Source organism: Pipistrellus kuhlii, unplaced genomic scaffold, assembly GCF_014108245.1.
Source record: "Pipistrellus kuhlii isolate mPipKuh1 unplaced genomic scaffold, mPipKuh1.p scaffold_m20_p_6, whole genome shotgun sequence".
NCBI classification, from domain to species: domain Eukaryota; kingdom Metazoa; phylum Chordata; class Mammalia; order Chiroptera; family Vespertilionidae; genus Pipistrellus; species Pipistrellus kuhlii.
Window position 1 is genome coordinate 14671793 of NW_023425562.1, and position 13031 is coordinate 14684823.

The following is a 13031-nucleotide window of genomic DNA, read 5'->3' on the forward strand; positions in this document are numbered from 1 at the left end:
TACTGAATGTGAGCAGACAGGGTATAGTCACTGAGCCAGGAGGCAAGAGACCTTGTTATCGAACTCTGTCTACGCAACGGAGAATCAGGGCAAGGACTTCCTCACTTCCCTTATCTGCATGAGGCTATTTTAAGGGCTCTTGAACATAAATATTCTATAGCCACACATTTTATTTAAAAGCGAAGAACTACAAAATAGTGTTACTTTTGCGTAAGGGCTACTAGAACTATGAGTGACATCATTGTCTATATATTCTTCTTCTTTTTTAAAAAAAATAAATTTTTATTGATTTTTTACCGAGAGTAAGGGAAAAAGAGAGGAATAGAGAGTTAGAAACATTGATGAGAGAGAAACATCGATCAGCTGCCTACTGCACATCTCCTACTGGGGATATGCCTGCAACCAAGGTGGTACATGCCCTTGACCGGAATAGAACCTGGGACCCTTCAGTCCACAGGCTGATGCTCTATCCATTGAACTAAACCAGCTAGGGCTGTCTATATATTATTAACTTTATAATTTTGCAATGCTACTTTACTACTAACAAATTAAGGTCTACCATGAGTGTACCAAATATGTTAATTATATTAAGTGCCAATTCTGATCAGTTGCTAATGTATGCTTGGATGCTATTTGAGGGCTATGAAGATCATTTCAGATTCAATAGCATAGAATGCTGTGATCACTCAGTAATGTCTGCCAAGGAAAAGGACAGGAAATGTTCTGTGTGTTTGCCAATATGCTGCTACAATAACCCAGAGGCAAAATGGTATCCCTTTACCCCTTTGAATGTGGATATTGGATTAAAAGCTTTGTCCCTCCCCTATTAGCCTTAAATAGAAATAGAGGACCCATCAGAAGCAGCATAGTCTGGGATGCTTCCATTTTTTGGAGCATCTTGTACATAATTTGAAGAAAATGTTTCCTTTCATTACAGGGATGCTCTAGAGCAAGCATATCAAACTCACATGCCTCATTTATTTAGAGAAATATTGTTCAGTGCAGATTCTTCTCAACCCCTCACAACCAACTAAAAGGCCCATGAATCTCCCCTCCGTCCCCTACAACCATCACTCCAGAGCTCTGGCACATGGACTTGAAGAGGGCTCCTTCAAGATGGTCTTGAGGATGGACCTCTAAATCCTCCCTGGCATTCACAGGGAGCCTGATGATGGACAGTGGACAAGACTACTAGCTCATTGGCCAGACCCTCATCAGCATACCAAGCAGAGGCTCCACTGCCTCCCCCAGGTGAACAGCTGATGAGCACTTACTGCCCATTATCCTCCGCACAGCTGGGCCCTCTGCAGTCATCTCCCTCACAGTCTCATTGTCATCCTCAAAGGCATCTAGCCAGCGATTGCAGTTGAAGTTATATTTGTCCTTGGTCAGAGTGTTCATCAAGGTCATCTGGAATGAAATCTTGGGGTGAGCAAGTGGGTGTACCAAAGATATTTATCCATGCCCTGTGGTCCTTGTGCTGCTATCTGATCTCAAGGAGGCCAAGGCCATTACCTAGAGGTGACTCTTGTGGAAGGTGAAGTGCCAGTTTAATACATACCCTTTGGGTCCTCTGAGACTTACATTTGCCTAGCAGCCAGGTGCTGGGGCAGAATGCAAGGTAAGACTGCACACCTGAGCATTTTTTAGTCTACTTTGTAAGTCCACGCCACATCAGGAAGTCCCTGTGTGCTGTGTCCAAATTCATGTCTCACTGTAACTCTTTCCCACACTCACTACAAACATAACACACAAAGCAAATGTGTATGTGATGTGACAGGTTCATCAGAAAGGGACTATTCTGGCTCCTCTCCCAACCCCCTCCCAACTTCCAAGATGGTGCATCTCACCCTTTCTAAATGCCATCCAGAGCCAGGAGTCATTCCATCATGCCATGCCCGAACCTTGTAAAACCTGCCGAGATTCGGGAGCTCAAACTACAGTGAGAAATAATAAGGTTTGAGTGGGCACAACCAAGTGAAATGTGTAATCCTCATAGCTGCCCCCCTGCCAAGAGAGAACCTGCTTTGGGCTGTTTCTTTAGCAACAAGGATGGGTTTGCTTCAACCCATCCTCATATACTGTATCCTGTCATGCCCTTGTAACCAGAGGGTGAGGTAGCCGTGTACAGATAGGGTTCAGTCTGATCTGGTAAAATTTAACAAAAATAACTGACCCACAGTAGGATCCAGACTAAAGAAAATCTTCCAAGCAGTGAACTTCCAGGAACAAAATCCAGATGGCAGCCCTGCAAATTAGTACAAGCCCACAGCCCCCGAGCTCTGCTGGGCATTGAAACAGACAAAAAGATCAATACAGCAGCCATGCCCTTTCCCTAGGGGCTTGCAGTCTAGCCAGGAAGGCAAACACAGAAAGAGCAATAAACTGAGTGGTATAATAGCGGCACCGGTAGGGTGCTCTGAGAAGAGAGCAGCAAATTACAAAGTATTCTTACCTAAAGGTCAGAGCTGCATGTCTGCTGGCAAAACAAGCCTTGCTCTAGTTATATATGTATCTATACGGGAAATTTAAAGGTGAATTTCTTTGAAAATGTTCTAAAATTGTCACTCCCTTAAATTTGCTCCTCACTCTCTAATTCAATCCAAATCAGGTGGCTTGACACTAACTGGCTTCAGGATCTCGGGGTTTCTGGATGTTCACAACCATTCCACAATTGACTCTTCCCCCAGGCTTGGTTCTAGACTGTCTGATTCAGATAAGGGCCAAAGCTAAACCACACCTCATTTAATCCATAGGTCAAATTTGGCACTCTTCATGGGGACCTCAAGTCTCCATTGAACCTTTGTGTCTTCACACTTCACCCAACCCTGCCTCATAAAACCAGAATCCCATGACAAATGCCTCTTATGCCCCTTCCTCCTTCCTCCCTCCCACCCTGTCACACTTCTCTCCTACCCTAAACTTCTCAATTATGCCTGGTCTTAACCACTTGTTGTTGGGGTTCAGGAGAAGCGCATCCGTCCGCCCCTTCTTCCCATAAAGCTGGATGTAGATGGGAGTGCTGGTACCAGCTTTCTTTAAGTCAGTCGTCCAGACCCACAGGGACCAAGCAAATTCTGCAGAGACAGGTCAAGTTGCACCAAAAACCTTAATAAGCAAAGAGATTTCGATGGTACCGGTGGGGAAGAGGAGCAAATCAAAGGTGATCAGGACTGAAGCACAGGTTATGCATAGATGTGTCCCACTCTCACAAAGCCCATTGTAACAAGTGCCAATTTTAGGCAGCTGGGGATTCCTTGATATTTGAAAGACGGTACCTAATGAAGGAAGCGTAGCAGTGTGTTTACATAGGAAGAAGGATTGACTCCACCCACCTATGTCCAGTGCATTCAGAATGCACAGTGTTGAGTCATTCATTTAGCCCACATGGCAGCTTATTCAACTTGGGGACACCAGAGTACCAGCCTTGGTGGCAGGTGTGTGACCTAGACCCCGAAGACCTAAGCTTTCTGGGGGGACCCTTATCTTCCTTTCCAGAGTAAAATTGAGAAGTAGAGTGGACCCCCTTGAAGCTTTTGCCCAGTGGCTGATGTCCTGGCCTTTCCTGCCCCTTCCTGGGGTGATGCCCAGCTCTGGGCCCTTCCACCTACTTTTCAGCCTCTTTTTCCTGAGAGACACCATCTCATAGAGCTGCCTCTCGATCAGCCCATCCATCTTCTTCTCATCCAGCCAGTTGCTGCAAGGGAAGGTCTGCTGGATGCCGGTGAAGGGGCACAGAATCACCACCTGGGGGAGCAGACCACACATTTGGACTGGCTTGCAACGCTCAGCAGCCTCCTCAGCCCCACCTTTAGGGTCATCTGCATTAGGACCTTCAAGGAATGTATTTTCTTCCCATTGCTTGTCTAATTTTAGATCAAGAAATACCTCTTCCAAGAAGTTTTCCCAAATAGGTATCATCCATCCTCCAATTTACCAGCCCAAATCTCAAACCTTTTCCTCTATACTCAATAACCTCTTTACATACTGTATTTCCTTAAGCACATTGTGAAACCTCAATCTGAATCAAAGTAACTTGGATACTAAATTAATTCCCAGTATTTGTCTTGTAAAAAAAAATAAAAGATCTATTGCATGAAAGGTAATTAATATCTGGAATTTAATACAAAAGCTAACTGCCCTTTTCTGGACTTGAGCTTCATTCAACCTTTTTTCCTGCACCCTCTCTCCATCTAAAACTGCATTCAAAACTCATGTTTTAGAACATGGAAGTCTATGTAACCCAGGCCACTCACACTATAGATTTCAACGGAAAGTTCCTGGAACACTCCAAAAATCTTCTATCAACATACACTGAGACAAAACTCATAATACTCTATGCTTTTTGTGGGGAGAGAAAGAATTATATGCCTGGGAAAGGACACAGAGGAGTTTCAAAAGCACTGAGACTACTCTATTTCTTAAGTTGGGTGGTAGACAAAATTGAGTTTAGTTTTATCTCACTTTTGTTATATATATTCTTTAAAGCATGAGTATCCACAATACTTATATTTATATATTTAAAAATAGGTGTTGATTGAGAGATTTATAAACTGAAGCAAAATGCCACACCAGGAATCAGGATAGTCTACAACCACCGACTGAGCACATTTGGATCACCTACTCTGGGTCTGGCCCTTGGATGCATGTACAAAACAATCCCATTCCCGACCATCCTCAAGACAAGGTGAATGGGCAAGTTACCATCCAAAATGCTCAGTGAAAGGCATTGCCCCTGTTGCTCTGTTACTGACCCAAAGAAAGTAGAAAGCAGGAAGCATGTTAGAGTTAGTTCATATTTAAAAGTTAAAGAAGAGAAGGAGCATCGCTTACCTTCTCACAGTACCAGCCTCTGTTGGAGCCAACATTGCAGTGCCCAATGGAAACCCGGCTAAGGGGGCTGAGGAGGACGGCCATCTCGATGTGGAAGATGTCTGTGCGGTCACGGTCAAACACACCACCCTCCAAGAAGATTTTCCCACTGTTCTTATTCCCTTTGGCCCCGTACATGACCAAATAGATTTTGGATTTGGTCCCAGCCCCCCGTAAATCCCCAGTGAAGATGGTGACGATGTATGAAATAGCTGGTGTGGAAACAAGAAGGAGAAAAAGAGGGTTCAGTGCCTGCTGGTTACAATATCATGCCCACCTTACCCCTTCCTGGCCAGCATCTCCCCAGGTATCCCTCTTCAATACATCCTTAATCCCCTGGTCCATTCCCCAGATGACACCCAGTGCAGCTCACAACCTCACTTCCTCTCTTTCAGTGTATCTGCGTCTAGGAATAAATGGCCAGTATTATGACAGGAAACTGCCAGCCCTAATCACAGGAAACTAACAGAGAAGGAGGAACTTGGGCTAGCTAAGAATAGTACTTCTTATTAATGCTAATTATCATGTGCAGATTCTTAATAGCTGCCGGATGAGTTCTGCTATGTCTAATTTAATTGTAATAGTCAACTCCATTAATAGAGATTTATGTTCAGGGCTATCTTACTCATTTAGTTTGCTCTCTTGTTCATCACTTAAAAATACAACTTTTAATAGAGGGCACTTGTTGACATGGTGGGATGAGTCAGGAAGAGAACATTGTGGGGTTCTGGTCAGTCAGGAGGCAGTCTAAGGACTTGGAGTTCTGGGGGAGAGCCAGCAAGGGAAGATTAAACTCTAAAATGGGGCATAGTAAGAAAAAACACTGAAATGGACAACTGGACAGGTCTAGTCTTCTTCATTCATTCTGTCCTAGAATCTAAGGCAATGGCATATTAGTCCTTGTTAATTCCCTCACCTACCCTGGCCCCACCTTATCCCCAGCTTCACCGCTTAGCCCCAGAGAAATAAAAATCCCTAACTTATTTGGGAGCTAGCACATGCAACTACATAGATGAATTATTCATTCATTCATTTACACTTTTTTGCTCAACAGACATTTATTGAGTGTTTATTATATGCCATGTATTGGGAGAATATGAAGATAAAAAAGGGTGGCCACTGCTCTAAAATAGTGAGTCTCCAGCTTTATTATCCAAAATACACACACGGATGCTGTTCTCACATGAGACATACTCCCTTGGCTTGGGTTGCCAGCAGTTCCCAGCCTCTGAGGGCCATTTCTCCCTTTCCTCTACTACTGAAGGCAAATAATGGCATCATGGTTACAGAGGTTATGTTAAGTCTGTTCTAATGTATGTTTTTAGGTAAATAATTTGTGAACTCCAGTTACAAATGATTTGTGCAACAAAGGTCAGGCCAGGCCAAGGTGACAGAGGGCTGGAGCAGAGAACCTCATGGTGCCCTGAACAAAGACAGGAGGAATTGTCCTGTGTCGAGGAGGTGGGGAGGGTTCAGAAGAAGTGACTGGAAGCAGGAACTTGGGAAGCACAAAGTAGAGAAATGGCATTACAGGCTGAGAAGAAGGCATGCTCCAAAGGTAAAGAGAGAGGAAGAATAAGGGAGGGAAGAGAGAAACTGTGGGGGAAGTGGGGAGAATGGGGAAAGGGTACAGGTACAGGAAAGAGTGAAAGGTATGCAAAGGATGTGGAGGAGATAGAGGGTATGTGGAAGTGGTGGGAGAAGCTGTTGAAAGATCCTGCTAATATGGTGAACTGGAGCCAGTTTGTGGAGCAATTCAAATACCACACTCCAGAACCTGGACTTATCTTCTATGCAGTGGGAGCCATGCAAGGTTCTGCAACAGAGTGCATCCTCACGCATGCATTCATTAACATAGATTTTCTGGAACTTCCAGACTTTCATGCTTGGCATTTTATGTTTTCCATGGAATTCACACAGTGTAGAGATTTAGGAGGTAGACCTAATCCTGGATTTGTCAGTTATCAGCTTGAGATCTTGATCAGGTCTTTTAACTTATATGTAATTCCATTTCCTCATCTGTGAAATGGGAACAATAGCAGTTCCTATATCACAAGGTCATTGTGAGGATTAAAGGAGATGAAATGGGTCAGGCACCTAACAGAGGGTTGGCATATAGTAAGCACTCAATATTAGGAGTTAAAACAATGTCCTTATACACGCCCATATGAATCGGGAGTTCTGGCTTCATCCCATGGATGACTTCTTTTGCCCTGGGCAGTCAGTGTCTACTCAGGGGCATCTCTCCATTGCCTCTGGCATCAGCAGAGCCCCAGACTGCAGCTCAGAGAAACAGAACACTTTTTAGAGCAAGAGGAATGTTCTTGGAAGACCCAGTTGGCTCCCACTTGATTGCAGTCCACAGATGAGAACACTGAGCCTCAGGCAAAAAACAAACTATTAGCCAATGAAGCCTCCTCTTTCTTGGTTTCTACCTGTGGTCTCAGCTCCACCCACTAAGATATCCCTTTGGATTTTGCCATCATCTTCATCCAAGGCCAGCCAACGGTTAAGAGGAAAGTCATATTTTCTTTTGTTTGCAATATCTTCAATGTTGATCTAAGAAGAAGAGAAGGAAGGAATGTTAAGTGTCATTGGATGCATCTGCTGATCCAATCCAAATCCCCCATCCCTGTGTGTTCTCTAAGAATATACTTCCATCTTCCTAGTGGCCCACAGAAAACTCATCACAAGGACACAACTGTGGCTCGAAAAGCTTTGCAAATTGTTGAGAGTCACATAGGAGTGCCTGGCAAAGTGACCCTACTTGAATTACTGAGACACTGTTCCTTCCTCTGCTGCATATAATTTTTTTTAAATTGAATGCAAGACACTTGAAAGGATGAGCAATGGGTGTGAGATGGGTGTGAGAGCTGAAAGCCTGGAATTGCAGACAGCAAGGTCATCACCTTCCTTACCTGAGAAAGGTTGGTTGGGATTCTAACCTTGGTGAGAAGCAGAGTCTATGCAGAGGGAACTGCAATCTTCAAATCAGTCACCCAAAAGCCCAATCTCTGTTGATCAGGTTAGAAAATGCCAGCCAGGGAGAGTGAGGCTGGTGGAATTGACCACTGATGAGGCTTCCTATGGGGGACTCACCTGTGAGCTGTGTTGGCTAGGTGAAATAAGGTGACTTCTAGAGATTACCAAGGAGCTGAGGGGCCCTTCCCAAATGTCCTGAGAAGACCCAGCTGAAAACTCCCTCTAACATAAGTGGAATCGTCAATAACTGTAATGTGTCCTCCAGTCATAGCACTGTGCAGGCAGATCTGGTGACAGACCTGCCTGGAAAGTAACAATGTCTGCCCGGGTATTCTCAAGACTGCCCGAGAGAGGGGGGCTCTGATTTTCAATGAAAACTTACTTCCTAAGATCCAAGTGTCCGCAGGGCAGAAACAGGGCACACCTGGGGCTGCCTGAAGGCGTCTCACCTTGCTTTAATCCAGTGTCCATCAGAGAACCTTTGAGTCTAAGTGCTGGCCTCCTGAGGACTCCGCCCACCAGACAGGAACCGGGGCCTGAGTCAGTGACTGGAACCAGCCATCCCACCAGGCTTCTCTCCCCAGACAAGCCAGCTTTCAGGCCTCAGTTTATAATTAGTCCCTTGTGAGTTTGGTTGGTGTGAGTCATCCTCAGAGCCTGCTGATTTGATTGAAGGTCTGTACTTTTAAAGCTGAGTGGCTGTGGCACGGCCCAGAGGGGTTCTGCCACGAGAGTCCAGCCTCTCCCAACTCATCAATTTGCACACTTTTGTGGCTTTCATCTCCCAGGGTTGGGGTAAATGGGGGGGGGGGGGGGAGAGTCACTGACAAGGGTCTGATCCAGGTTGGGAAAGCAAAGTAAAGAAAGACAGGACTTAATTTATCAGTTAAGTTGTCAAGTCTACTAATAAACCTAGACATATAGATGCATCGTCTCTGCCTTCAAATGTTCACAGACCAGTGCCAGCCAAGGTTTAAAGGGCTAGGGCAACACCCTCACAGTTCACAGAGATGTCATCAACCAAGGTCCTTGAATGCTCTGGTTTCTGTTGGAAATTCCTGACTTGAGAAGTTTAGCTAATCTGAGAAATAAAATGTGCACCACTTAATACCCCTATGGGACAAAACTAGCTTGCATAGCTGAACCCAAAGGAAAGTGACATTTGAATGAGTATTCAAATAACAATCAATGTATAGAAGGAGGAGGAGGAGGAGGAAGAAGAGGAGAAGAAGAAAAAGAACAGCCAAAAGAGAACATAGCAGCTTCAATACTGGTGCAGCAAGTATATAAGTCCATGAGCAGTTTAGAAATTTTCCAGATGCATACTGAAATATGGGGACAATTTTTATGATGACTTGGGTCCCAAAGTCTGCAAGGTGAGGCCAGAGGAAACTGGCACTTGGGGGTGGAAAATTTTGGAACATATCTAGCAGCAAATGGTGATGGGCAAGGTGGGAAGGTGCAGAGAAGTGAGATGAGGAGGGAACTGACACAGGCACTCAGGTATAGAAATTGTACAGGGCACAGAGGGTTCTCCCAAGGGCATTCTGGCCTCTGCTGATATAGGTCCTGGCTGAGTCCTGACCCCAGCTGCTTAAAGGGCCATTACCAAGGCCCTCTTCCAAGAGAGTCGTAAACAGCTTTCTCACAAGTTGCCCAGGCACCTCTGGATTTTTATGGAGTTCCTTTTAAGAATTCAGAACATGCATTTGTTAACACAATGAAATGGTGGTATTCCCTCCAGACCACTGCTCCATGGATTCTGCTGTTATGGCAGAGATCATTGCAAAATAAGGTGGGAGAGTTAGAAGCACCCTTCACCATGAACAGTAGAAGTGCATACCTGGAAAGAGAGAGAGAGAGAGAGAGTGTGTGTGTGTGTGTGTGTGTGTGTGTGTGTGTGTGTGCCAGACAGACAGACAGAACCAGAAGCAATGATCTAATAAAAAAATAAAAATAAAAATAAAAATAAAAATAAACAAGAGCTATTTCCTCTGCGGAGGAATATTCTCCACGTGCAGACTGCAGACCAGCCCACTGATTATGCTGGCCTTCCATGAAGTGACAGAGACCAGGAGTCATGCATATAGCAGAGTCACAAGGCAAGACCACCAGGTTAAAAAAGCGAAGATGATAAACGACCCCCACACCAAAGAAACAAAAGATGAAGCTGCTTAGTGAGGATCACTTCTTTGTCACTACTTTCCAGACAGTTCACAAATACATCAAACAGATCCAGGGCCTCGGGGTCTTTGTGTCCATCCTGACAGGGTAAACATGTCTCCAATACATGGAGTTGGTCTTGAAGTCAATACGTTTTCAATTGATGTGGAATGTCAACTATGATTCATAGCAGCTCTCTTTCCTCAATATTGGAATAACTTTCACCAATTTTACATAAATAAGCTGATTGGGACAGATGCCCATTCTGTGCATAGCAGCTGGGTGGTTCAAGGGTCTCCTGCCTCCCCACCCCATGCTGAAGCACCTGAGATGTGGATAACTTGAGTGACCCACAGTGCACCCTCCATGCACCAGCATGCGGGCAGTAAAGCAACAAAAGCCAGTCTCTGTTTTCAAGGTGTTTTCACTCCTTCTTTAAAAGCACAGATACCATCTCCAGTAAGCAACCATCGCCACATTCCAAGAACCAATTGTGGTTACCTTTTAGAGCTCTAAGAACAGGTGAGTTTTTACACAGGAGGAAAAGGGAGGGAAGTCTTAAGCTGATCAACCCACTTTGGAATAAAGCTCAGCATCCAAGAGTTAGCAGGACAGACCTGGGTTCCTGGAAGGGTGAAGGAATGTTCTATGATGGTAACTGAGACCAGCAAAGAAAGGTGGGATCTTCTCCTCCTCCCTGTCACAAGGCTGCCCTTCCCCCACATGCTCTGCAGCTGATCTATTGCACTGAAACACTCTCACATGTATGTAACATACCATAAATACAAGTAACTGTGACAGCTTTTGGTGACATACCTAACACTCTCGCTCCTTCCTCTCTACACTGTCTTCCTCTCCTCTAAACCACCCCCACACACACTCCCTCATTACCACCGCAGGCCACCTCACTCAATAAAGACCTGCCCTCGCCCACCTCCTAACACCACTTCTCAGTTCTCTGAGCCCAGTGCCCAGCGCAGGTGTATTCAACATCCCTGTCCCTGCTACTGATCTTCATGGCCCAGGTCCCACAGGCCCTCCCTGATGTCTCTCAGATCCCCGGTCAGACATGGCACACCCTCACAACACCTGTTTGTACTCAAGACTTTTATCTCATCCTGCTTTGCCTTAAAGCCCGGAGATTCTGTATTCTGACCTTCAAACTGGGAAACGGTCTGATCAGCACTTGTGGGACCCTTGGGACAGAATGTTTGCTCACTGAAAGCTGGACTTTGTATCAAATTTTGGAACATAAGGTACAGTAAGTAATCTGCCTTACAGCGAGTAAGCAATGATTTAAGGATTTGTTCTATCTCTCTTAGAAGCAAGATCATGTTTATTATAACAGCCACAGTTGGTAGCGTGGGGCCAAGGATGTAACAGTCACTCAGTAAATGTTTATTGAATATTGAGTATTAATAGGTCACATGAGGGCACATGGGGCTTCTCAAGGCCCCTGCAATCCAACTCCCTGAGCTTCTATCTCTCTTCCTATCAGAGACAGTGGTGCTGGTTGAACTGATATTCCCCACAGCATGCAGCAGGCCATCTGCTCAATTCTGGAGTTTCTAACACATGGAGCAATGGGTGGAACAGACTGGGAGTCCAGAGAATTTCGGAGAGTACCAGTCCTGCCACTGAACAGCTGTGGGGCCCTGAGCAAATCTCTTTACTGAAGCAGATGGACCAAGGACAGGCCCACTAGCTGAATAATGTTCCATCTTGTGACTGCCGATCTTTTGAAGTGGTTGTTAAACTGAACATTTGAATCGATCACAGTTGTGAGGCAAACCAAATGTGGGGGGGTCAAAGCCACATGCAAAGCCTGGGGAAGGGAGGATGTCAGTCCGGGAAGGGGCAAGAGCAGGGGAAGGGATGTGTTGGTCACACCAAGGCCTGTCAGCCCATCAGCTCAGGCTGAGCAACACACACACGAGATTGACTAGACAGAAAAGGAGGGAGATGACCTATGAAGGAAATAATGATACTGGCTTTTGGACTTATCCCACCAAAGCCTTAAATACAAAGGCCACCGGAATGGTTGTCATGTGAAGTCCAGCCAGCAACCTCTGGAATGGGAGTGCTATCTGTGCGCGTGTCAAACCTGGTGATGCAATCAACATAACAGCCCCTTTAATTGCTGTCTCTGGGGAGCTGAGAGCAAGCAGATCAATCAGAGTGAACCAAGAGAGGGGCAGTCTGGAGACCAGGTGGGGGAGGCAGGAGCATAGAGCTGCTTTCCCTGGCACATGGGAAAGTGGCCAGAAATGGCCCCAAGTCTCCCCCTGCCCTGAGTTTTCAGCTTGCACCCACCTTGCCTGGGACCTCCAACCCTCATTCCTCCTTTCTCATTACACTTCATTCCTCAGGAAAATGTCTAGTAAATCCAGGCATGCTGACCTACAAAATGCTTGAATTGTTTGTATGTCTTATCCCCAGGGATCATTTTGGTTTGCTTAAGATAAAGGAACACAGGCTATTAGGGTAGTTTCAGAAAAGCCAGAGAACCTTTGAGAGGAACAACCCCTCTTGGCTTTGGTAGGAGAGGTGGGGCCCTGCCTACCAGGCCCTGAATTCACCCCTGTAGATAATACAGCCCTAAATCAAATAACTAGTCTCACACTGTCAATAGCCTGCTTGGCCTTTGGGTTTAAGAATTTATATGTAAATATGCATAACCCATGGACACAGATAATAGTGTGGTGAAGGCCTAGGGGGACAGAAGGAGTAGAGTGAAGGGGGTCAATGGGGGGGAATAAGGAAGGACACATGTAATACTTTCAACAATAAAGATAAATTAAAAATAAAACAATGGCCAAAACCGGTTTGGCTCAGTGTATAGAGTGTTGGTCTGCAGACTGAAGGGTCCCAGGTTCAATTCTGGTCAGGGGTATGTACATTGGTTGCGGGCACATCCCCGGTGGGGTGTGTGCGGGAGACAGCTAGTCAATGATTCTCTCATCGATGTTTCTGACTATCTATCCCTCTCCCTTCCTCTCTGTGAAAAATCAATA

At 45.4% G+C, this 13031-nt stretch overlaps 1 protein-coding gene across 1 annotated transcript in view; it reads right to left on the reverse strand.

The window, feature by feature from the left end:
• LOXHD1 (lipoxygenase homology PLAT domains 1) overlaps positions 1 to 13031 on the reverse strand; it is a 93071-nt gene that overhangs the window by 52918 nt on the left and 27122 nt on the right. The window contains exons 7-12 of the mRNA XM_036418682.2: positions 7308 to 7431; positions 4834 to 5084; positions 3612 to 3747; positions 2917 to 3077; positions 1851 to 1937; positions 1275 to 1410 (exon numbers count right to left, since the gene is read on the reverse strand). Of these exons, the coding sequence (XP_036274575.1) occupies positions 1275 to 1410; positions 1851 to 1937; positions 2917 to 3077; positions 3612 to 3747; positions 4834 to 5084; positions 7308 to 7431 (895 nt within the window). The remainder of the gene's footprint in view (positions 1 to 1274; positions 1411 to 1850; positions 1938 to 2916; positions 3078 to 3611; positions 3748 to 4833; positions 5085 to 7307; positions 7432 to 13031) is intronic.